General features: G+C 42.2%; 1 protein-coding gene across 1 annotated transcript in view; it reads right to left on the bottom strand.

The window, feature by feature from the left end:
* Positions 1-6,180: 6,180 nt before the first annotated feature.
* kat2b (K(lysine) acetyltransferase 2B) overlaps positions 6,181-26,744 on the bottom strand; it is a 76,467-nt gene continuing 55,903 nt past the window's right edge. Inside the window, exons 9-18 of the mRNA XM_060904973.1 lie at positions 25,577-25,716; positions 24,136-24,344; positions 22,250-22,376; positions 22,014-22,124; positions 19,270-19,413; positions 13,457-13,571; positions 13,340-13,370; positions 8,689-8,752; positions 8,482-8,566; positions 6,181-7,165 (exon numbers count right to left, since the gene is read on the bottom strand). Coding sequence (XP_060760956.1) covers positions 6,972-7,165; positions 8,482-8,566; positions 8,689-8,752; positions 13,340-13,370; positions 13,457-13,571; positions 19,270-19,413; positions 22,014-22,124; positions 22,250-22,376; positions 24,136-24,344; positions 25,577-25,716 — 1,220 coding nt within the window. The 3' untranslated portion in view covers positions 6,181-6,971. The remainder of the gene's footprint in view (positions 7,166-8,481; positions 8,567-8,688; positions 8,753-13,339; positions 13,371-13,456; positions 13,572-19,269; positions 19,414-22,013; positions 22,125-22,249; positions 22,377-24,135; positions 24,345-25,576; positions 25,717-26,744) is intronic.

Below are 26,744 nucleotides of genomic sequence, written 5' to 3'. Positions count from 1 at the left end.
ACAGGTTGGGCCTGGTTAGTACTTGAGTGGGAGACTGCCTAGGAATACCAGGTACTGTAAGGCGTGGGAAGGACTTTGACTTTTGACCTTGCCTTGACCCAAGTTCTTAGCTGATGTTGGTACTATTATTGAGTACTTGTTAGGCAGACATAAATTTGTGGATTTATGGCTGAGTACTGTGTATTGTCTTGTGTAAGGGCTTTTAACAATGGATATTGTCACGAAGCAGCTTCACAGAAAGCTGGATATAACATTTTAATTCAAGTGTTTCCCGAATGAGCAAACCAGAGGTGACGATGTTGAGGAAAAACTCCTTGAGATAAGAGGAACAAACCTTAAAAGTAACCGGACCCAAACCTGAACCCATCCTCATCTGTGTGACAGCGGGTGGATAAATCCTTTCACTTCTATAACATGTATAAGTGATGTGTGTTGAAAGGGACTTCATGAGCATCATTAGAGTGCCAAGTTTAAGCCTCTCATACCAAACTGAAGTTGGCAATTGTTCAATGATTGAGACTTGAGTGTAAACTTTAGGCTGTCTGTGTGGTACGATCCACAGTAATTTCATGGTGATCTGTTGGCTGTCCATGTGGGGCAACAGTAAGTGATTTTCAAGTGAAGGGGGTTCCAAGTATAAGTGGGTCCATCAGGATGGATCAGGTCTGCATGGCAGACGGAGTCATGATCACTGGTATCTTAATGTGTACATGAACAGAACGAGGGTGGGAGAGAAATAAGATTAATAGGTATGTTTTTGTATGGTGGGGATTTAAGGTGGTGTACATTGTGCAGCAAGTGCAAGCAGGGACTCCAGCAGGATCAGCCAGGAGGTAGTAGATGTGAGGAAGTCCTGAGACATAAAACAGCCAGCCACTCCACCATTAACAAACCCGGGGGGGGGGGACGACACAGCATCCATACATCCCAGTTTACCAAAACACTCCATGCCTGACGACCTTCTGGATCTACTCCTTTACCTAATAAAACCATTAACAAAAGGTTTGACTAAATATGTTTTCAGCAGCGACTTAAACGCTGAGACTGTGTCTGATTCCCGAACACTACTTGGAAGGCTGTTCCATAACTGTGGGGCTTTGTAAGAAAAGGCTCCGCCCCCTGATGTAGCCTTCACTATATGAGGTACCAGCAGATAGCCTGCACCTTTTGATCTAAGTAGGAGTGGCGGGTCATAGAGGAGCAGAAGTTCACTCAGGTACTGTGGTGCGAGACCATTCAGTGCTTTAAAGGTCAATAGTAGTATTTTATAATCAATATGAAATTTGATTGGGAGCCAATGCAGTGTGGATAAGACAGGCGTGATGTGGTCATATTTTCTAGTTCTAGTAAGGACTCTTGCTGCTGCATTCTGAACTAACTGGAGCTTGTTTATGCACTTATTGGAACATCCAGACAGTAAGGCATTACAATAATCCAACCTGGAGGGAACGAAAGCATGAACTAGTTTTTCCGCATCATGTAGTGACATTAAATTTCTTATCTTAGCAATATTTCTGAGATGAAAGAAAGCTATCCGGGTGATGTTATCAGTGTGAGTTTCGAATGAAAGACTGGGGTCAATAATCACTCCGAGGTCTTTTACTGCTGCACGTGAAGAAACAGAAAGGCCATCCAGAGTTACTGTGGAATCAGAAAACTTACTTCTAGCTGCATGTGGTCCTAATACAAGTACTTCAGTCTCGTCAGAGTTAAGCAGAAGGAAATTAATAAGCATCCAGTGTCTAATGTCCTTCACACATTCCTCAATTCTATTAAGCTGGTGTCTCTCATCAGGTTTTGCAGAAACATACAACTGTGTGTCATCAGCATAACAGTGGAAACTAATACAATGTTTACGAATAATATCACCCAGAGGTAACATATATAGAGAAAAAAGCAGTGGACCCAAGACAGAACCTTGTGGAACACCAAACTTTACCTCAGTACGTCAAGAAAAATCACCATTTATATCAACATACTGATAGCGATCAGTTAAATAAGAACTGAGCCAGGAGAGGGCCGTTCCCTTAACTCCCACAACATTTTCTAGTCTATCCAGAAGAATGGAATGATCAGTGGTATCAAACAGTAGTGGAACCATTAATAGAACCCAGCAAATTAACATATTTCACAATAATTTTGGGGAAGTTCACAAAAAAAACCAACCCTTTATTCATATGAAATTCCAACATTGCTACATATGCATGGAAGAAGAGTCTGGAGACAGAAATCCTAGTTTCTTGGTCGTTAGCCTGTGCTACTTCCTCTCGATAGCACTGACCTGACTGCTTTATTAGCATTTGCTAACACTACTGATGAGCGCTACACCGACTGGAAGGTGACTTCACTGCTGCGCTGATGGCGCTGACTTGCGGTTACTCATTGGCCTTTGAGAAGGCGGAGGGTGATAAATTTTTGGTCCCTCCCACTATAAATCAAAATCTGATTGGTTAATTCATCCCTCACTTCCTACATAAACATATACTGCCATGGCCTTCTGTCCCGGCAATGAAGTCCTAACCAATGAGTGAGCAGCTCTAAACTCTTCTCAGCCTAGAGACAACAAACAAAACAAAACAATCTCATTGGATAACTCGATTTTAATGTTTTCAGGACAGTAACCCTTTCATTTCTGAAGCACATTTGATAGGAAATGAGGCCAAATTAGAAGAGAATAATTATAATTAAATTATGAACAAAATTAAATACAACATTTGAAATGCTGATATAAGGCCTAGAAGGCCCTGACAGTTCCCCTCTGGGTTCTAGTAAGGACTCTTGCTGCTGCATTCTTGACTTACTGGAGTATTGAGACAGTAAGGCATTACAATAATTCAACCTAGAGGTAACAAAAGCAGGAACTAGTTCTTCTGCATCATGTAGTGGCATGTCTTATCTTAACAATATATCTGAGATGAAAGAAAGCCATCCTAGTAATATTCTCTACATGGGCTTCCAATGAAAGACTGGAGTCAATGATCACCCCGAGGTCTTTTACTGCTGCACGTGAAGAAACAGAAAGGCCATCCAGAGTTACTGTGTAATCAGAAAACCTACTTAGCTGCATGTGGTCCGAGTACAAGTACTTCAGTCTTGCCAGAGTTAAGCAGAAGGAAGTTAATAAGCATCCAGTGTCTAATGTCCTTTATACATTCCTCACTTTCATTAAGCTGGTGTCTCTCATCAGGTTTTGCAGAAACTTACAACTGTGTGTCATCAGCATAACAGTGGAAACTAATACCATGCTTACGAATAATATCAGCCAGAGGGAACATATATTAAAAAAAAAAAGACAGAACCTTGTGGAACACCAAACTTTACCTTAGTATGCATAGAGAAGTCACCATTTACATAAAAAAAACTGATAACAATCAGTTAAATAAGACCTGAGTCAGGAGAGGGCCGTTCCCTTCACTCCAACGCCATTTTCTAGTCTATCTAGAAGGATGTCATGATCTGTGGTGTCAAAATCTGCTAAGGTCAAGCAGCACTAGCAAGGAGATACAACCCTGATCAGAGGCCAATAGTAGGTCATTTACTACTTTAACCAGTGCTGTTTCTGTGCTATAATGAGGCATAAATCCAGTATGATGGATTTCATTAATGTTATTCCCATGTAGATATGAGCATAACTGCTATGCTACTACCTTTGTCTAAGATCTTGGAGATAAAGGGGAGGTTTGATATTGGCCTATAATTGGACAGGTGACAGGGGTCAAGTCAAGGTCAGGGTTTTTTTCATCGGGGCTTGATAACTGCTAGTTTAAAGAATTTGGGTATACAGCCAATGCTAAGGGAAATTGATTATTTTTAGAAGTTGTTTGATTGCTTCTGGTATTATCTGTTTGAAGAAATTAGTAGGTAAATACACAATTTAATGATTTTGATGAGGAAATTAGTAAAATTAGTCTTGTTTCTTGAAGGGGAATAAAACATTCTAACAGCTGGTCTAATATAGTTATATTCTTATCTACAGGGTTTATCAAATTGGCTTAATTTAGTAGTCTGAATTTTGTACCTAATGTTTTCAATTTTGTCACTGAAAAAAATTCATCACTACTATATACTAATGGTATGTATGCGTCTGTGGTGGTCTTATTCATAATTAAATTTTGCTACAAGGATTAAATGAGAATGTAGGATTAATCTAGGATGTAGGACATGTTGATTTAGCAGTCTTATCACCTTTTGATAGCTCAGAAGGCTCTTTTTCCATGCAGCTTGGAATGTTACCAATTTAAACATTTACATTCCATTTTTCAAGTGATGCAGTCGTATAGCAAAGTGCAAATATTGTGACCTAAGATGCATTTTAAATGAGATGAGGTAGCTTCAGATTGTGGTGATGTAACTATATTTTCTATATGTAATCCGAATGTGGTTAGCATGGTCACCTCACAGTAAGAATGTTCTAGGTTTGAACCTCACAGCTGACCGGGGCCTTTCTTGTATGGAGTTTGCATGTTCTCCCTGGGCCTGCTTGGGTTTCCTCCAGGTGCTACGGTTTCCTCCTACAGTCCAAAGACATGCGGATTTGGTCAACTCTTAATTGCCCGTAGGTGTGAAATGCAAGTGTGATGGTTCGTCTCTGTGTAAGCCCTGTGATAGATTGGCAACCTGCCCAGGGTGTACCCCAGCTCACCTGAAGTCAGCTGGGATTGGCTCCAGCTTCCCCCTTGACCCTGACAGATAAGGAGTATCGATAACGGATGGATGTAAGAGTGTCCAGTGGTCAGTCAAGTCAAGGGCTAAGACTAGTGTTCAGAAGATAAAGTGGAATTTGTAAGTTGGTGGAACTCTGACAATGATCAGGAATGCAGTTGCAGTTTCAGTTAGATTTCATGAAATATGATCATCGGATCTGTGCTGGCAGGATCAGATTAACTAACTAACCTACTCATCAAATCTACAAACTAGTTATATTTACTCCTAGTCGGATAAACAAATTAGTACACGGTGAGGACTTGATTGAAGGTACATGTACATGGTGTGGACACCTGACCATCACGCCCTGCGCATAAAGTGAGCTCCATGAAGACGTGGTGTGTTAAATTTAGAGTGGAAGAACTCCTGCACAGAGCCCTGGCTGAAATCAACACCACTGAACACTGACTGCACTCCAGACCTCCTCACCCAACATCGGTGTCTGAGCTCACTTATGCTCGTGTAGCTGAATGAACACAAATCCTCATAGCCGCATCCCAAAATCTAGTGAACAGCCTTGCCAGAAGAGTGGAGCTCATTATAACAGTACAGGAGAGTAAATCTGGAATGAGATGTTCGATAAGAAGCACATCTGGGTGTGATGGCGAGGTGTACACTTTTGGCCATATAGTGTATTATTACGAGTTTGGTTCAATGAACAGGGTACTCCTAATCATTCAGTGCTTGTGTCACTAGGTGAAGCACTACACCCAGATGTGGATGGACTGGTAACTCCCTGGTTAAGTCCCATAATATTGCATCATGTGTGACGCACACTGGCAGTACGATAGCTATTCTTCTGTTCCATTAGGGCCGTTCCATCAGTCTGCAGACGTCGACCTCCCAAGAAAGGGCCATGTGTTTTGGTGTCACTGTTTGGACCAGCCACAAAAGAGGCCTTGGACAGGAAGGAGGGTGGAGGTTTCAGAATTACAAAGCCAGCATTGTCAAATTAACTTTAGCACACCACACCCCGGTTCTGTGTTCCGATGCCGACAGAAGCCCGCCTGAATCATCAAGCTTTCTAGGATTCTCAGTGCTGTTATGTTGTTAATGTTAAAGGAACGTTGCTAAAGTACTAAATGCAAACGTGCCAATGAATGTGACACACGGGTTTGCTAAAATATTTATGCCAAGCATTTTTTTAAAACCTGTTTTAAAGGATTTTTAATATTTTCTTAGAATAAATGTACTTTTATTAAAAGGTTAAAATTTCTCTCATTTTCAGCGCGAGATTAATTAACCACAGATAATCAATTATTATTTCTTAAAAATAATTTTTGTTTTCTTGGGAATCAGCCAACCGTTTGAACTGCAGTGAAAGAGGTCGTGTCCTGTACCAACCTGGACTAAACGGATGACTCGATTACATTCATTATTATCACAGATGACTTTGCCAGTATGTTCTATACGAATGACTAGAAAGTCACAAGTTCAATTTCCCAGGTTTGGTTGATCTAAAGTTTTAATAATTATATAAAATAACAATACAAACTCCATCTCTTCCTAAATATTTAAAAGTACAAACATTTTACAAAACAACAAATCTATGAGTTATTGCACATTTTCTTTTGTTGTTGCCTTTAACTACAAGGTTGTATTTTTTCATCACTTGGATAGAAGTTAAGACCAAAAACACACAGTAAGACTTTCCAAATCCTGTGCAATGCAGAGCAACAACCAACCACTCGGTGCATTTTTTTTTCCAACAGACCTTCATCTTATCTTACAAATGCTTGTATTTATCGCAATTTCTTTAAATAATAAGTGCAGATTTTTACATAGAAAATGTAGCAGAAGTATGTGGCTTTTTTGAATAATGTCACTTGCATGACGTATAAAGTATGTTCATGTACATGATGACAAATTCTCTACCATAGAAAATATACAGCTATTATTTTAAAGTTGGTTTACGTACACAGGTTCTCACTCACACGTGAAATGTTGTGTTTTTGGCAGGGGTAATGTTTCAGAAACATGATGGACGCTATGTACACACCAAGATGTCCTTGGGCAGACTACACACACGTACACATCTCGCTAACATCATCTATAGCCTATCAGAGTTTTGAAGCTCTGCTGATGTACAGTTTTTGTGCTACAACCAGTTTTATGGAAACGGGTTCCGAGCTGTAAAATCTTTCATGTTGGAAAGAGCTCAAGCCAACAAAGTCTGACAAGTGCCACTGAAGAAAAAAAGTGCAAGAAAGGGATTTAAAAAAAAAAAAAAAAGGTGAGGCAGATCCCCTTAGAGTGTTCAGGCTGTTCTACTTGTCGATAAGGCCCGCCTCTTTAATCTTAATGTAGAAGTACTTCTCCAGCAGGTTAGCACACTTGTAGTACTCGCTTTCAGGAGGGTTGTACTCCCGACAGTTAGTGAAAATCCGCTGCATGTCCGCCATGAACAGCTTCCTTGTGGTGTAGTAGCGACTCTTCAGGCGCTCACTCATAGTCTTCAAGTCTACACAACAGTAAAAAGGGGCACAATGGAAAAACATTTAAGTATTTATGCACAGGAACAATTTCCTATTGTATATAAATCACAGTTCTGGTATACATCGTGACTTTTAAAGGGTTGAATAAGGAGCAGGTAAAACACTACAACATACAGGGGCTCGAACACAGATTTGCAAATATTTTGCTCATCAACTCATCAGGACCAGTGTTGCCAGATACTGCTGACGTTTTCCAGCCCAAAATATGTTCAAAACCCGCCAAAATGCACTTAAAACCGCCCAATCTGGCAACACTGATCAGGACTGCCGCTTTTAGACCCTGAGTAAATATCTCATCTCATCTCATCTCATTATCTGTAGCCGCTTTATCCTTCTACAGCGTCGCAGGCAAGCTGGAGCCTATCCCAGCTGACTATGGGCGAAAGGCAGGGTTCACCCTGGACAAGTCGCCAGGTCATCACAGGGCTGACACATAGACACAGACAACCATTCACACTCACATTCACACCTACGCTCAATTTAGAGTCACCAGTTAACCTAACCTGCATGTCTTTGGACTGTGGGGGAAACCGGAGCACCCGGAGGAAACCCACGCGGACACGGGGAGAACATGCAAACTCCGCACAGAAAGGCCCTCGCCGGCCACGGGGCTCGAACCCGGACCTTCTTGCTGTGAGGCGACAGCGCTAACCACTACACCACCGTGCCGCCCGTAAATATCTATATATTAAACTTAATAGATGGACAAAAAGATGATGTTCATATCGAACGTCCTTTCAACATACTCAGTACTTGTTTACTTTATAGTATACAACTGTGGAAATAGAGTTATTTATAATCTAGGTGTCGCCCAGAAGAGGATGGCTTCACTTTGAAGGTCTCTTGCTCATGTCTTCTCAGGGGATTTTTCTTTGGTTCATCAGGGACCTGATTTATACATTTCTCTAAAGCTGTAGTGTCTGTCCGACACCATTCCAAAGATGTGTCACAAGCATGCAGTGAGGTTCGAGAAACCTTCTGCTCACTGAAAACAACAACATAAATCAAAGACGACCATTTTAAACATTCCTGCGTGTGTAAAATGTAATGTGTACAACTCTCAGGACAACACGTGCACGTGTATATCAGACACCATCTTTAGCTTGAGGTTACTTGGGTTTGAAAGTCCAATTAACTCGCTTCAAAACCATTGCACTGCGTGAAGTTTAAGCAAAGCAGTAGCAGTTGAGAGAAACCTGCGTCCCAGGAGTGATGTGTAGAAGAAACATTCATCACTGAGGACGAATGTAACTGAATGGTGTGCTAATGAAATCGTTCATACCCATTGGAAAACGAATGACTTGGTAATAACCAGGTGCATCATTCTTCTTTACAGGTTCCATAAAGGGCCATGCGTTCTGGTGGGACTGAAGGAAAAGAGCACGCGCACACACATCCACGCACACACACATGCACACACACACACGGTCATTAAAAAATCTGCACAGAGGATTTAGAAATGGTCAAATATGTGGAGTAAGTCTATCACCTTGACCTGCTGTAGAATGGTTTTTAAGGTGCTACACAGCTGATCTGGATCTTTCACCTCTTTGCTGTAACAAACCAACAGACACCATAAACACACACTGAAGCATGTGAGTAATTCAGGTTACACAACTCATCCTAATAACTCTCAAATCCCAAACCTTTGATTTGGAATATGAAAAAAAAAACAACCCTAATAGTTAACCTAAAAGGTTAAAGATACAGCTTTGGGACCAAAAGGTTGCTGGTTTGATTCCCTGGACCAGCAGGAATGGCTGAAGGTGCTTTGAGCAAGGCACCTAACCCCCAACTGCTCCTCAGACTGCTCTGGGTATGTTGTATGTTACTAAAAGCATATACAGTCAAGCCGGAAAGTCTGCACACCCCTTTCACCTTCCCCACATTTTATTATGTTACAGACTTATTCTACAATAGATTGAGTTCATTTTTTGTCACAAAATTCTACACAAAATAGCCCGTAATGACAAAGTGAAAGCAGGTTTTTAGACATTTGTGCTAAGTTATTAAAAATCAAAATGTTAAATATATGTACACGTGTGCACACCCTTTGATACGACACCCAAAAGTGAACTGAGGTGCATTTTGTTTCCGTTGATACTGCTTGAGATGTTTCTACAGCTTAATTGGAGTCCACCTGTGGTAAATTCAATTGATTGGACATGATTGGGGATTGGGGCGGCACGGTGGTGTAGTGGTTAGCGCTGTCGCCTCACAGCAAGAAGGTCCTGGGTTCGAGCCCCGGGGCCGGCGAGGGCCTTTCTGTGCGGAGTTTGCATGTTCTCCCCGTGTCCGCGTGGGTTTCCTCCGGGTGCTCCGGTTTCCCCCACAGTCCAAAGACATGCAGGTTAGGTTAACTGGTGACTCTAAATTGAGCGTAGGTGTGAATGTGAGTGTGAATGGTTGTCTGTGTCTATGTGTCAGCCCTGTGATGACCTGGCGACTTGTCCAGGGTGTACCCCGCCTTTCGCCCGTAGTCAGCTGGGATAGGCTCCAGCTTGCCTGCGACCCTGTAGAAGGATAAAGCGGCTAGAGATAATGAGATGAGATGAGATGATTGGGGATTGCCAACACCTGCCTATATAAGGTCCCACAGTTGACAGTGCATGTCAGAGCAAACTCCAAGCCAGGGGGTCAAAGGAATAATCTGCAGACCTCAGAAACAGGATTGTGTCAAGGCATAGATCTGGAGAAGGGTGCAGAAAAATTGCTGCAGCTTTACAGGTCTCAAAGAGCACAGCCACCATCATTCATAAATGGAAGAAGTTTGGAACCACCAAGAATCTTCCTAGACCTGGCTGCCCGGCCAAACTGAGCGATCGGGGAAGACAGACCTTGGCCAGGGAGGTGAGCAGGAACCCGAGGGTCACTCTGACAGAGCTCCAGCGTATCCTTGTGGAGATGGGAGAACCTTTCAGAAGATCAACCATCCAGGCAGCACTCCACAAATCAAGCCTTTATGGTAGAGTGGCCAGACAGAAGCCACTCCTTAGTAAAAATGCACATGACAGCCTGCTTGGAATTTGCCAAAAGGCACCTAGAGGACTCTCAAACCATGAGAAACCAGATTCTCTGGTCTGATGAAACCAAAATTGAACTTTTTGGCCTGAATACCAAGCGTCACGTCTGGAGGAAACCAGGCACCACTCATCACCTAGCTAATGCCATCCCTACAGTGAAGCATGGCGGCGGCAGCATCATGATGTGGGGATGTTTTTCAGCAGCAGGAATGGGGCAACTAGTCCTGATAGAGGGAAAGATGAATGCAGCTAAGTACATCGAGATCCTTGAAGAAAACCTGCTCCAGAGCGCTCTGGACCTCAGACTGGGGTGAAGGTTTACCTTCCAACATGACAACGACCCGAAGCACACAGCCAAGAGAACAAAGGAGTGGCTTTGGAGAAAGTCTGTGAATGTCCTTGAGTGGCCCAGCCAGAGCACAGACCTGAATCCAATTGAACATCTGTGGAAGGAGCTGAAAATGGCTGTGTACCGATGCTCCCCATCCAACCTGATGGAACTTGCAAGGATATACCAAGAGGAATGGGCAAAAATGTCCAGGAACAAGTGTGCCAAGCTTGTAACTTCTTTCCCAAGACACCTTGAAGCTGTAATTGCTGCCAAAGGTGCATCAACCAAGTATTAGGCTAAGGGTGTGTACAGATATGTAACCCCTAAATAACTTTTGTCAGTAAAATTGCATATTTTCTAAAAACCTGCTTTCACTTTGTCATTACGGGCTATTTGTGTAGAATTTTGTGACAAAAAATGAACTCAATCTATTGTAGAATAAGTCTGTAACATAATAAAATGTGGAGAAGGTGAAAGGGGTGTGCAGACTTTCCGGCTTGACTGTAAATACTTTCAACATTCTAAGCCTATAGATTAAAAGACCTGTGTTTTTACAAACGAGATTTTGGGATTTGTCTGTCGGCCTGTCCACCCGTTCTCCCAAAGACGCTTTTACCTTCACTGCTTCAATGAGTGGCAAATTATATTTTGCTCAAAACACAGGCTATTCGGAGCACAAGAGCAGACTGCTTACTCGGGCTGAGTGATCTGATGACATAAAATGAACACTGCAATGAATTATTTCACAATAAGCTTTTCTTTTACAAATTTACAAACTGACAGGAAGTAGCTGATGTTAAAATTATTGTGCTTTATTTTCTAAATAAAGTGTAAAGTATTTTCTCTTCACTGTTAAAATATTTTTAAAATAAAATAAAACATACATGTATACTGTAACCACACTATAACAAACTCTTTTATTACAAACTTTTGCATATAACAAACTAAATTCACTTCCTCCACCTTTAGTGGCAATGAGTCAGAGTCTTAAAAAAATAAAAAATAAAAAATCACTGTGAAATGCCCACGCACATTGGCACTTGGAGCCTGCATTGCCATTAGGACTAATTATATTACTATGCACCTGTTCTGGATTAGAGCACAATCACAGCATGCACTTATCAGAACTCTCTAAACATACGAAGTATATGCACTGTACCGAGTGTCTCACATTACCGAGCCTTGGATCGGTGTTGTTTTTCTGGTTTTGACTTTGTTTGGTGTATTTGGATTCTGCCTTTTGTCTTTGCCTCTACCATTCTGTTTGTGCCTCGTGTGACCATTGCCCATTTCATGACCCTGGCTTTGTCTTATGTTTTTGAACTGTGTGCCTGCCTGTTTGTAAATAAACACTCTTCCTGCAATTACATCCATCATTCGCCTGCTTACACACACACACACACACACACACTGAGCCATGAGTTCCTCTTCCCACCAGAGACAAACAATAAGTAATCAAATTCGCAGTCAAGTTAACAATATGAGTTAACGCCACAAAATAAAGGCTTAATGAGTCTCGCTCAGGTGTTGTTGTTTGTGGATTTCCGAACTAGTTTGCCATTCAGGCCTTCACAGGTGTATGAGGTGATGCCATGGTGTTTGTGAGCAATAAAGTCAATGGTATTGAACCCTTCTATGGTAAGTTTGTCTTCATCTTCAGAGTGTGTTTCTTGCAAGACGATAACATCGACATGGTTTTGGTCTTCAAGGTGTCAGATTAGATCACGTTTGGCTCTGGCAAGCCCTTCGACGTTGAGCTGGAGCGAATGAAGGGCTGGATCTTGGTAGTAGCCATGAATGGCTCGTTCTTAGAACGCGAGTTCCCAAGAACCGTGTGACCTTTTAAGTTGACGTGTGGATCTATACTGATATCTGGTGGGTTCAGGTAGCTGTCTTCAGTTGAACTCCTCATCAAGGACAAGAAGTTGTAGCAGGATCACCACGGGCAGGTAGACAGCATGACCCCGCTTAGGTGTCGATCACTAATGATTATCGAGAACAGTGATCAAAGGATCTGTAAAAGGACGAAATGACTGTTGATATCGCTAAACTTAACACCTAGTTAAAGTGCACCGGCAGCATTTTTACACCCCTGCCCCGCAACACAAATAACATTGGTGATTTGCAACGCAGGAATGAACTGAATGGTGAAGGTTTAGAAAACGTAGTGAGTCAGTGGGTTGACACTGACAGCGATACACCGGTAACCTCCATCAATTCCATAACAGACGAAGAAATCATTGCCTCCGTTCATGATCCTTTAACTCGGTCAGTGAACTGCGATAGTGACTCGGAAGGAGAAATTCATGACAAGGAGGATGTGCCAAAATTTTCGCAAATAACGTGTGTTTGATGTGACAAGTGGGTCCATTTCACTATTACAAACTTTTCGGTAGAACAAACTCTTTGGATGTCACTCAAGGAGTTTGTTATAGTGGAGTTGCAGTGTATTACAAATGTGTTAATGAATAATAGACAAATTTTATTATTAATAGCATCTTTTCTTATAATGACATTTAAGGCATCTTTATATATTATATATTGTATATACACTACACTGTACTGCTTCCAGTTTGTGAGCAAACATGTATCTCATGATATACATCATGTATCGTAAAATGTCAGAGTATCGTTTTTTTTTTTTTTTGTCGTATCGCCCAGCTCTAGCTGTTGCACTATTTGTCCAAGTCCTCAGCTCAGTATACTGAAGTACTTTACATTTATTTTTACTTTTTTTTTGCTTATTTATGATCGCTGAAATGAAAAATAACAATTTCAGCTCTTACCTTTTCCCCAAAGGTTTCCAGCCTGTTTCACCTACAAACAGCAAGAAATAAATACAATTCATCAAAACAGAACATAAAGATTACACTACACTTCTCCCGAACAGAGGTAGAACATACGTATGCCTGGAATGCTCTCGATGGGAATCTGGCGAACACCTTCCTTAAAACAGGACAGACCAGGATACACCTTGCGTATCTGTGCCTGTTTCCTCTCTATCAGCTTCTTAATGATCTGTGAGGACAGAGGCACAAACAAAAACGCAGATAAATATAGTGCTGTAGTTCAGTTTACTCCAGGTAAGAAGTCAGATGAACAGATCCAGTACATCCTCAACGAATACAAGTACGAACCGCAGGCAAAGGATTCTGGGTTTTTTATAGGACGCTTCAGATGTCTCATTCTCATCTCATTATCTCTAGCCGCTTTATCCTTCTACAGGGTCGCAGGCAAGCTGGAGCCTATCCCAGCTGACTACGGGCGAAAGGCGGGGTACACCCTGGACAAGTCGCCAGGTCATCACAGGGCTGACACATAGACACAGACAACCATTCACACTCACATTCACACCTACGCTCAATTTAGAGTCACCAGTTAACCTAACCTGCATGTCTTTGGACTGTGGGGGAAACCGGAGCACCCGGAGGAAACCCACGCGGACACGGGGAGAACATGCAAACTCCACACAGAAAGGCCCTCGCCGGCCCCGGGGCTCGAACCCAGGACCTTCTTGCTGTGAGGCGACAGCGCTAACCACTACACCACCGTGCCACCCGCTTCAGATGTGTGAATCGGAAAGTCACATAAGCAAAGGAGTTTTACTTTTATTTCGAGCTGTAAAGGACAACCCGCAAAAGCTCATGGGAAGGTTGCCAGGTTCCACCACAATTCCCGACCTCAACTACAACCTTAAAAAAACCCAACAAACACAAAAGACTGAAACTGCAGTCTTCAAGTATATGAAAATGTAGCCCCAATTTTCAGGAGAAACACGTCATCAGTGCTGCACATTTCTGATTTGCATTATACAGAATATCTGCAAGACGAGCAGTTTATATGTGGAACATGGCAACCCTGCTTATAGGACCAAGTTCAATTTAGTTTTATTTGTAGAGCGCTTTTAGCGATGGACTTTGTCACAAAGTAGCTTTACAAATATATAAATTCTGGACATAAATTTTAAATTTAGCTCTAATGATCAAGCCTGAGGTGACGGTGATGATGAAAAACTCCCCCAGATGACACCTTGAGACTCAAAAAGGGAACACATCCTCATCTGGGTGATAACAAATAGTATGATTATAAATAACTCACTTCTATAACTGTGTCACCAGGAACTTCTGAGTAACTTCTGAGTATGAGCATCAGAGTACATTAACTCTTCAGAGATGGAGACTCGAGTGTAAATTGTTCTTAGCAAAGCTATCCAAGGAAGAACCTTCACAGCCATCCTTAAAGCAGATACGCAGAGCCATGGCCTCACTTTCGTTTATAAATGCCTTGAGACCTCAAGAATGGCACAGGAATAGTTTTAAGCGCGAACAAAAAAAATCTAATATAGTAATTTTTATGATTAAAATGATTCATATAGTTAGCGGTAGGGTTGGGCGGTATCCAAATTTTGATACCTTTAAACCGTCTCTGTGTTTTCCCGGGGTATACGGTATTACCGAGAAAAAAATAATATTTTGTTTCGGCCTACTGTGTAACGTGCGCCTATCCTCAAATGTACTATTTAAAAGCAGCATAGCGAATTGTGTGCATTGTGGTATGGATTAAGCAGCAAAGCGAATTTTGTGCATTGATGAATGGATTAAGAGATATTTCAAAGCATCACGCAACTCTTCCTTCATCTTGAAAATAGCATTCAACTGTCGTTTACACATGTCTGCGCTGAAACGCATTTGCAGCACTATTTCACCTACTCCATCAAAAAAAGTACACGATGAGCAGGATCATACCCTTTCAAGCATGGGAAATAAAAAAAAGAAAAAGAATCAACCAACACCCAAGTCCGTTTAGACTGCGCGATAAACCATATTCTTCAGCGCAAATGAGGCGAACCTAATTCAAATGCGTGATAGCTGCACAAGGCAAAATCATATGGGTCCACGTCATGCCATGGCGGGGAAATTAATAATCAAATGGCCTTACCTTGCTTAAAACGTTGTCTTGATCACATAACTCCTTACAATTATTCCACTTAAATCCATACGGTTTAACACACCCAACAAAGATAGCAAGCGCATTGCTAATTCCCACCAGAAACCTAACAGTTTACGCTACGATGTTTTCTTCCGTTTCTTCAGTAGATGACATTTCAAACGTTTATTACCCACATCCCAAATGTCATACGTTATATTATTTTACCTTGTTGTTACTCATGTAACCTACTCAAAACACAACTCATTGGAGAGATCTCGTGGGAGTGGAGTACCCCAGGCTATGGTGTGCCTTAGGGGACATATTAGATTTTTTTCGATTTTGAGCGGTCATTTACATTATTGCTGGCTCTTCCTTTTCGTTTGAAACCAAAATACTGCCACACTGCCGATGTTGTATTTTTTTTGCCACTAACTCGTTATCTTGACTTGCCATCTTTCAACCGCGGTCTCAGTCTCTCTTTTTTTTTTTAGATAGGACAGTATAGAGAGACAGGAAATGAGCGGGGGAGAGAGAGACGGGATCGGGAAATAACCTCGGGTCGGAATCGAACCCGGGTCCCCGGATTTATGGTACGGTGCCTTAGCCATCTGAGCCATGACACCCCTGGTCTCAGTCTCTTGCGAAGCTTTCTGTCAGACTCCAAAATGTCACGCAGGGTTGCCATGGTAACGACATAAACAACCCTGCACGCGATGAAAACTTCTTTAGGAAATTGATAGAATTAGTGAAAATACGATCACACAGTTATTCGGGATGATCTTCAATTTATTATTTTATATTATGACCTCATGTACTCCATATTTATTTAGATATTATATATTTTTTTAAAATGACGGTAATGAGACCGATACCGTTGGTACTTTTGGATACCTCGGGATACCTTCTTACCGTAATACCGCCCAACCCTAGTTAGCGGTCTGAGTGAATGACTTGGACATCCGTGACGTCACAGCAGGAAGTCTATCGGTCTCATCGCCATTTCCGCTATACTAAAACACAGAGCTGACTGCAACTCTGATCCTCCATTTTGAGCTAATTTGTCGCCATGCCACGTAGATGTGTTGCTGGCCGGTGCAGCAACATGACAGAAGGTGGATTTACGCTGCATTCATGGTCCAAGAATGTTCAAACTGCAAAGATTTGGACGCGTTTTGCGAGAAATTCACGGATTGGGCACCTACGAAGTGGTCTCTCCTCTGCTCTGCACATTTTACTGAAGACTCGTACGAGACCTCTGATCTGTTGAGCAGCGTTGGCTATAAACCCGGACTGAAAGAGGGTGCAGTACCAACAATTAAAGGAAAAGAAAACTACAAGAAAAGGAAAGCAAGTTCAGTTGCACCAGTTCTCCCGGAGTGTGAGCCGAGCAGTAGGGTATTAGGCAGAAAAAGAAATTTACCAGTCAAAAATAATATTTTATATAATCCTGAGAAGCGCCGCAGGTGCGAAGACGAGCGCCGCAGGCGCGAAGTCCCTCTAGGGGGGTCTGGGGGCATGCCCCCCCAGAAAATTTTTGAAATTTAGACTTCATTTCCTGCATTCTAGGACATTTTCAGGGTGAAATGGCGTGTAATTTTTGATCAGAAATATTGCATATTTTTACTTTGTATTTTTTTCAGTTTCACTCCTGAATGTATCAGATGTATGTATGGTGTCTGATTTGGTAACAAAAGTGAAAAGAAAATAAACAACAATGAATTGTATATAATCTTTTGATCTAGTTACAGTATTTAATAAAAAAAAATAACCCAACAGTATTCTATTTTACCATACCCCAATGAACCCCCCTTGTTAATCAATGTATCACACATACCTTTTCTGTCTTTTTGTGGAAAAACGAATCAGTTTTTGTCACATTCAATTTGGGGCGTTTGTTGGGATTCATCTTGATCCAGAAGAGTGAGTCAGCAAAAAAAAATGCGGTTCTCCCGCCAAGAAAGAGGAAACTACAACGCAGGGTGTTTGGCAATTTTCGACCAATCAGAATTCGCGATTTATTCAGTCCGCATGTTACAAGATTCAGTGCGGGCCAAAATGGCGGAAACGATGAAATATTCTGATTTTTCATTTCAAGTTTTCAGTATTTTTCGTATTAAACTGTGTTTCTTACGATTTGTAAATGATGGCGGAACCACACACGGACTGGCCATCGGGAGTAGCGGGAGTTTTCCCAGTGGGCCGGTGGTTCAGTGTGGGCCAGCGGAGAAAAAAAAAAACAGTTGCGCGCTGGCCTTTAATATGATAAGCAATGTTAACAGTTTCTTTAACAAACTGTTAACATTGCTTATCATATTAAAGGCCAGCGCGCAACTGTAATAAGCAATGTTAACAGTTTGTTAAAGAAACTGTTAACATTGCTTATCATATTAAAGGCCAGCGCGCAACTGTTTTTTTTTTTTTTTTTTTTTTCTCCGCCGGCCCACGCTGAACCACCAGCCCACCGGGAAAACTCCCGCTACTCCCGATGGCCAGTCCGTGTGTGGGCGGAACATAACTGGATTTATCGGATGACATGTGGGAGTATTCATGTGCGAAAATTTTCAGCATTATCGTCCGTTTCAGTATCCGTCTGTGTGTATACTTGCCCGTTGAAATCGGCAATCGCCCGTCAAATTTACGGGTGGACGGGTCTCTGCCTAATACCTTACCGAGCAGTAATGGCGGAGTACTCAGTATGGAGAAAATGGAGAATGAGTGGACCAGTCGTCAGATTTCTCCGCTGGACATGCTTGCCTTAGCAGCAATACCTCGCCCTTACGTGGAAGAAGCAAATGAACGAAAAAGTCAGATTGTTTCAAAACAAATCGGCCACTAGCTCGGCCTTCAAGAAGCGAGAACACAGATGGGTAAGATGCGAGTCTCATTTGGTTACATCACAAAAAACAATACCTGTTTACCTGCATTTAGATTAATCCATGTAACTTGTATTGTGTGTTTAAGTTAGCGGTATAAGATTATTTAATTTGCTTCAGAATGTGATTGTCTCAGTTCATCTGATTATTTAATGAGCCTTTTACGGTTTATCAGTGAAAATGCATGCATGTACATGTATGTTGCATAAGTTATAACACCCATCCTGTTTTAATGAGAGTCACATGAGACTGTCAGTTCAATTGCATCCAATTCTCTAGACGGCTTTGTTCTCTGGCTTTATTTTGTAAGGTGGGGGCCTCCGTGGCCGACGTGTTACTATCGGATTCACTTTCCGATGGTTCGAACTGATACGGTTCTACGTGTGTAGCAGTAGCACGTACACACACTCCAATTTCAGGACTATCACATTACTATCTGAGGAATCCAAAGAATCTCCAATAAATCCAAACGAAGAGGCCACTGCAACCGCTCTCGCCTGCCGAGTCTGGCTTTGGTCTATAGCACCGGGTACCGCTGTGACGTCACCCACTCAGGGCTGGCTGGCTCAGCGGGGCAGCTTGAATGCCAACTTTGCTGTCAGTTTTAACTCTCAAAAATATATTTTTTTTATTCCCAATTATGCAGCATACAAGAGTCAAGGATGGAGATACTATCCACTCAGAAATATATTTAAAAATAAAGGTTCTGTGTATTTCCTTTAAGGTTTCTGTGTGGTACCATCCACACAGATGATCTCATGGCTGTCCAAGTTCATTCACATGGAAATTAATAGGAGATGTCCTACTTTAAACCAGACCTGAATGAAGCGAACTGGACAAGCAAGTCTAATAATACGACTAACCAAACTGAAAAAGACTGGCATTGGCGTTTTAAAAATAGAAAATATCCACACCTCTTTCTGTTTCTTAATGATGACCGAGAACTCTGTATACGGTATGCTGGGGTTGAGTTCGCAGCCCATGAGCGTTGCTCCCTCATAGTCTTTAATGTAGCCCACGTACTTGGCTTTCGGGACCTTTATGTCTTTAGAGAATCCCTAAAAACAGAAAGAAAGGGAAAGGGTTGTTAAACAAGTCATTATACTTTCTCAATTGGGCCTGTTGTAGGAGTGTTGTTTCTATTATTTCACCAGTGTTTATTCACAGGAAGAGACTGAAGGGATAAAAACAGTAGACATCATTTATAGAACCAAAGTCATGCTGAAACTAGTTTCTACCTTCATATGATATAATATTTTTATAAAGCATTCTAGAAAACGTGACTGGAAATGTGTTGGCCTGTGAAAGTGAACTTTATTCTTCAGAAAAGTACTGATGCACATCTTTTTGACACAGGAGACACAATAACTAAGTGCGACAAGGTAATGGGTCCGAGTCTGACTGTCGCATGAACTCATGTATTTGCCATACAATTATTGTGTGGGTTTCACTAAATGCTGTATTGTACGTCTCTTTAAAGCAAACCTGCAGTTTTGCCCCTCAACCTTACACTGTGAATCAGAACATGTTGCCATACGGCATCATAACTTGCACTTCTGACTCATGGGTGGCACGGTGGTGTAGTGGTTAGCGCTGTTGCCTCACAGCAAGAAGGTTCTGGGTTCGAACCCAGTGGCCGGCGAGGGCCTTTCTGTGTGGAGTTTGCATGTTCTCCCCGTGTCCGCGTGGGTTTCCTCCGGGTGCTCCGGTTTCCCCCACAGTCCAAAGACATGCGGTTAGGTTAATATGGGACGGCTTTGGGCTGAGGTGCCCTTGAGCGAGCCACCGAACTCCCGATTGCTCCCCGGGCGCTGTTAGCATGACCAGGGCCGTAACCAGGATTTTTCAAATACCGAGGTCAAACATTGCGATATATCTTATTTGCCAAAAAAAAACGTCCTAATATGGTGACTTTTCATACATTTTGGAAACGAGTCAAAATCACAAGCCCAACAAGGAGATGAACATGTAGGTGAACATGTTCATTTTAACAATTTCAAAACTGCACGATCACAACAATATGCAGCATCCTCAGATGGAGAGTACCGTAGCCAGGGGTGGGTTTTTTTCCCCACTCAGCACTATATCTCAGAAGCCTTTTCTCAAATTGACGCTGGGGGTATTTATACTGGTCCCTACTCCATCTACCCTGAAGAATGTTCTTTTTCTCCTCATCTGTGTAGGAACTTTTGTTTTTATAGCTTGCCGGATCATGGATGGACAAACTTGTACTTGGAGTTTCTTGATCTTCACCTGTTATTTCCCTATCTTTATCTCCTGATTCTGTTATCTCTTCCTCTCATGACTCAGTTCTTCCCTTCTCTTCCTCTCCTGGCTCTCTCTCTCTTCAACTTGCTGATCCTCACCCTCTCCAGTGTCCTCTATTTGATTTTAAAACATTGTTATTATTATTATTATTACTACTATTATTATCATCTATTATTATCATCATTATTACTACTATTATTATTATTGGTGATCGGAGGAGGAGCTGTGAATGCGGCTGGGCTGTTCATGATTGACAGAAAGCAGTCAGAGGCGGTACATCATGTTGTAAATAAAATGTGAACATAATAAGTTTGCTACCCGTTTTCATTTCCGTTCGAAAATACAACCAATGATCAAAACAATAGTGTCTTGTGTTCACGTTAGCCTATAGTCTGGTAAGTTAGCAAAATAGCTCAAGTCTCGTCAGCACCAATAACTTCATAAACAACAGGTCACGACTGTCCAGCCTTTTCTGATCTGAAACGCACCAAATCACATCGAGAGAGAGAATAAAAGAGTTTGTGCCGCCTGGAAAACGAAAATCCTATCTATAAGTGGCTTCGACTGTTGTTGCTTGAAATGCTAATTAAAATTGCACTGTTAATGATCATAAGCATTCCGGCACATAACTGTCAGTGACTGGCAAAATTAACTCCCCTTCTTCCCTCTTTCTTTTTCTCTCACTTGTTGACTTTCCAGAGCTGAGTTTGGTTTGTTTTAGTGTAGTAGACTTCTTCATCTTATGTCAATTTTCAGATTCCACGACTAATTGACAAACTGCCTGGCTGCGGAGTCGGACCTTGATGAGACACTTCTCAGCTCTTGTGTATCCCGTGGTGCTGAGCTGACTATCGCGAGGCTGCCTGATATGAAATGTTTCCAATGTCGGATATTTCAGCTTCGTTTAAAAATGATTATGTGGACTTTATTTTTAGACAAACAAATGAGAACAGGGGGATGCACGCTGAATTTAGAATTTTCCACCGATCAAAGTCAGAACGATTTTCATCATATATTAATTTCACATTTCTGAGTAAAAAAAAAAAATACCGTGGGAAAAAAATGCCGAGGACATGACCTCGGTGTCCTCAATGGTAGTTACGGCCCTGAGCATGACTGCCCACTGCTCTGGGTGTGTGTGTGTGCTCATTGCTCATGTGTGTGTGTTCACTGCTTCAGACGGGTTAAATGCAGAGAGGATATTCATCACACACTTGTGAAATTAAGTTGTGCTTTCTTTCTTTCTTCTTTCAAGTTATTTTATTTTACCGGACCAGTAACAATGAACAACTTTAATGTGAGTAATGGGCTCGGTACCGCTTCTCAGGAATTCATTCACGTTTTGTTTTTTTAAATAGAACGTGCTCAGTGCCACCACCGACTCACTGACCTGCTTTTTGAAGTAGCCAATAGCGTACTCATCAGCATACGTGAGGAAGTTGAGGATCTCGTGTTTGATGTGATACTCTTTTAGGTGGTTCATCAGGTGTGTTCCGTAACCCTGAAAGAAACCAGAGTCACACACGCTAACCCAGTGCTTTGAGAGCACACACATTACTACTGTACACATACAAACAGGATTTGATGAAATATGAAATTACATCTGAAATATCCACTTCTTCTCACCTTGACCTGTTCATTGGAGGTTACAGCACAAAAAACTATTTCTGTGAAGCCCTGAGATGGAAACATCCGGAAGCAGATTCCCCCAATCACACGGCCATCTTTGATTAGAGACAGCGTCTTGTGCTTTCTGTGTGCCGAGGAAGTAGATGTTTTTATATACATTTTATTTATAAACATATTTAATACACATCTCATTTTAGATGCACTATTTCACCAAAGGTTTGTGCACCCCTGACCATCACACCCATATATCTTTGTTGAACATCTCATCTATTATTTATTCTTCCTTTACCATTATAATAAGCTCCACTCTTCTCTTCTCTTCTCTTCTCTTCTCTTCTCTTCTCTTCTCTTCTCTTCTCTTCTCTTCTCTTCTCTTCTCTTCTCTTCTCTTCTCTTCTCTTCTCTTCTCTTCTCTTCTCTTCTCTTCTCTTCTCTTCTCTTCTCTTCTCTTCTGGGAAGGCTTTCTGCTAGATTTTGGGGCATGGCTGTGGGGATCTGTGCTCATTAGTGAGATCAGACCCTGATGTTCCAGTTCATCCCACAGGTGTTCAGTGGGGTTGAGTTCAGTCAGGGCTCTGTGCAGGACACTCAAGTTCTTCACTTCAACCTTCACACACCATGTCTTCATGGAGCTCGCTTTGTGTACAGGAGCATTGTCATGCTGGAACAGGTTTATTTGTATAGCGCTTTTCACAACAAACATTGTCGCAGAAAATTAAAGACTTTAAACATGAGTTAATTTTATCCCTAATGATCAAGCCTGAGGGGACGGTGGTGAGGAAAAAGTCCCGACACGAGGAAGAAACCTTGAAAGGAACCAGATTTAAAAGGGAACCCATCCTCATCTGGGTGATAACAGACGACTGCATCAAAGACAGCCTGAAACATGTCGGCATCCCTGCAAAAAGACCTTGAGGCTCGTGCACAAGACAGACCAGCATGGCGTAGTCAAATCCGGCAGGCCCAGGACAACTTTGAAAGCAGTCGCCATGACTACATCACCCAAGCAAGAGAAAGAAGAAAGGCCTCAACATCCTCCCTTCCTGCAGCAGCCACGTTCCAATGCCCTTACTGCCCACGAGTGTGTGCCTCCAGAATTGGTCTCTTCAGCCACACCCGTGCCCACGAAAGGAGGCCCACTGCACACTGACATTGTCGGATCGACGGTCTACCAAAGAGACGGTGGTGAGGAAGAAGTCCCTCAGACGGCACGAGGAAGAAACCTCGAGAGGAACCAGATTTAAAACGAACCCATCCTCATTTGGGTGATAACAGATAGCATGATTATAAATAACTCGCTTCTATAACTGTGTCCTATAGAGTCACGAAGTATAACTGTGAGACCAGGAAATTCATTATAGTTTAACATGAAGTCTGTTTTGTTGAAGTTATAAACTGTTCATTGATGGAAACTTGGAGTGCAAAACTGTTCATGACAACTGCAGTCCTGAAGTTAGTAAGTAGACTGTAGTCCTCAGCCATAAGAGCATTACTGTAAGAGTCCAGAGCGTCTTCCAAGCGCGACTTTCAACTGTCCATATGGGGCCATCCTCCACAGGAGCGATGTGATGAGACTCCAGCTAGATGCAGGGCATCAGGATGGGTCAGGCATAACTGTGTGCTTCAAACTTTAGGGAAGAACCACATAGAGGTGTGATGGCCAAGTGTCCACATACTTTTGGCTGTGTAGTGTACGTGGATATGGACATGCTTGTATTGACAACATGCAGAGCACAAACACCCGTTTCATATTAATCAGCTTGTTACCGGTAGGTTTGTCGTCGTGCCTTTCTCCAGCTTATTCTTTGTAAAGTTTTACATGACCCATGTCTGAATTGTGATACTATGTCAGTGATGATATGCAAAGGTTAAAAAACACATACGGGTCGAAGACGAGGCGTGTAATGTACTCTTTGGGCATTCGAGGCAGCTGGTGAGAGAAAACATTCTGAAGGCCCACCAGCCACATCAAAATCTTCTTGTTAGGCTTCTGGTTGAGGGAGTTTCCAATGACATGAAACTCTATTACGCCTCGCCTTTCTTCCAACCGTGCAGCCTCATCTCGTGCAGAGTGAGCCGAGAGGAGACTGGTCTGAGAGACAGGAGAGATGACAATGATAAGAGGTTGAGAAAGATTTTCGCCTTTTGCTTTCTAAGCTAGATGATTTTCAGTCATTGGTTAAGCCTTCTTCAGTTCAAGACACGCGCTACGTTCACACTGCAAGGCTTAAGGCTCAATTCCGATTTTTTTGTGAAATCGTTCACATTAACAAATATATGCGACTTGTATGTGATCCTCAGTATGAACGAAAAGCGACCTAAAAGTGTTCCGCATGCGCACTGCAGGATACGACGACGTCACACGCAGTGAGCATGGCCAGTGTTTACGGAAGTAAAACCGCCCGGTTGCGGTATGACCCATCCAATCTAGCTTGAATAGCTGCATCCCCCCAAATGGAAATCAGCTCCCTAACCTCTGCGTCCTTCCATTGAGAAGATTCAGAACCTTCACAGCCCGAAGCGTCCCTCGCATTGATGTCATGCGCAGGGGCGCAGATACGTTTTTGGAACTGGGGGGGGGACAAAGCTGCCAGCAAACCAACCCCAACCCCGATATGCCTGTCAAACTTGTTGTGGGTTACTATAGCAACCAAGCTCGAGCTCGCAACCTGTGCAGTCTGCGCAGCTCAACCAACCAAATATCAGTCTTTGTTTTGTATTATGTGAGTTGTTGCAACTATGTCTGTACTGCTGTGCACCTCAGTAAACCGAATGGTAATTAGTCTTTTGATTTTTCCGTGAGGTTTGCCTTATGCAAAGAAAGACAGCATAGACGTTTTTTCCTCCCTATAAGTGGGGGGGACCGAGTGAGGTGAATTTAAATCCGGGTGGGACGAGTCCCACCCTCTATCTGCGCCCGTGATTATGCGCCATGTTGTTGTAACTTTTTTTGAGAGACCCGCCGCCTACTTCAGCGCAGAATAGTGACGTTTGTGGCTTGTTGATGACGTGCAAGTCGGATGAATGCGACCTGGCGGTTCAGACTGAAGTCGCATATGAAAAGAGCGGATAGGGATCGGAATTAGGACCACATATCCAAACGGCCTGGGTCGGATTTGAAAAAATCGGATCTGTGTCGTTCATATTGTCAGTAAAAGATCGGATACAGGGCACATATGGGCGAAAAGATCGGATTTGAGTCACTTCAGCCTGCAGTGTGAACGTAGCCACAGTCTACAACCCCAAGCAATTTTTCTGTCACAATTAAATTTCCTTTAATAACATCAACCACATACAGGACAAAGCGCACAGACTGTAGCCTACCTCTGGTCCAAGCATGGCAGCAGGATCTGTGATGGTGGACATGACCTCGTTTATCAGCTCCATAGGAATGTCACCCATGACCCGTGCTTTCTTAGTGTCTTCAAGAGAAAGTGGTTCAGAGGACTTTCGCTTCTCTCCACCTACACACACACACACACACACACACACACTTCAGTTGGTGCAAAAACATGGCAGTGAAACCTGACGTTAAACTAAAAAACATAACTGCATCATCCTTCCCATTCTGTTCTTAGAAAAAAAAAAACTGACTGGACAATTTCTTTACATTTCATAGGAGAAATATTTCTCAATCACTTAAAGTGCCATTCCACCATTGGATGTATTCTTTGGCATAAAATACAATATATTTTATGACAACATGACTAGGCAGAGAAATCTTTTAGCTTCAAAATGATATATCAAACATAATTTTTTGACAACGACAAGTATATTAATTTTGCGACCAAAGTCACCTACCCTTTTAATTTCCGCGCGGTAGTGAAATGTGATGTCATCGGCAGGTTCCCCTTCTTGTGTACCACGTCACGTGTGACGTGGCACAGATTATCAGCAATGGCGGATAGAACGCGATTTCCACTTGTCGATTGCTGTGCCACCGACCGTCTCCTTTGGGCATCACTTGCTATTTTCCTTCGCTTCTTTTCCGAAGCTATCCACCATTGCTGATAATCTGTGCCACGTCACACGGGACGTGGTACACAAGAAGGGGAACCTGCCGATGACATCACGTTTCACTACCGCGCGGAAATTAAAAGGGTAGGTGACTTTGGTCGCAAAATTAATATACTTGTCGTTGTCAAAAAATTATGTTTGATATATCATTTTGAAGCTAAAAGATTTCTCTGTCTAGTCATGTTGTCATAAAATATATTGTATTTTATGCCAAAGAATACATCCAATGGTGGAATGGCACTTTAACATCCATCAATAATCCATCAACATCCTTATCTTAACCAACAGCAACAATATTCATCAAAAGTTCATGATAGATATTTAAATAGTGGGATATTCACGAGACCAGGTGTTTAGTATTTTTGTCTCATATCTCGCATTACTATGACTTGAACACAAGACGTGTAATAGAAATATCCATCCATCCATCCATCATCTCTAGCCGCTTTATCCTGTTCTACAGGGTCGCAGGCGA

Source organism: Neoarius graeffei, chromosome 22 (assembly GCF_027579695.1).
Source record: "Neoarius graeffei isolate fNeoGra1 chromosome 22, fNeoGra1.pri, whole genome shotgun sequence".
NCBI classification, from domain to species: domain Eukaryota; kingdom Metazoa; phylum Chordata; class Actinopteri; order Siluriformes; family Ariidae; genus Neoarius; species Neoarius graeffei.
The sequence above is the reverse complement of the archived record's forward strand: the minus strand, read 5'-3'. Positions and strand labels throughout refer to the sequence as shown.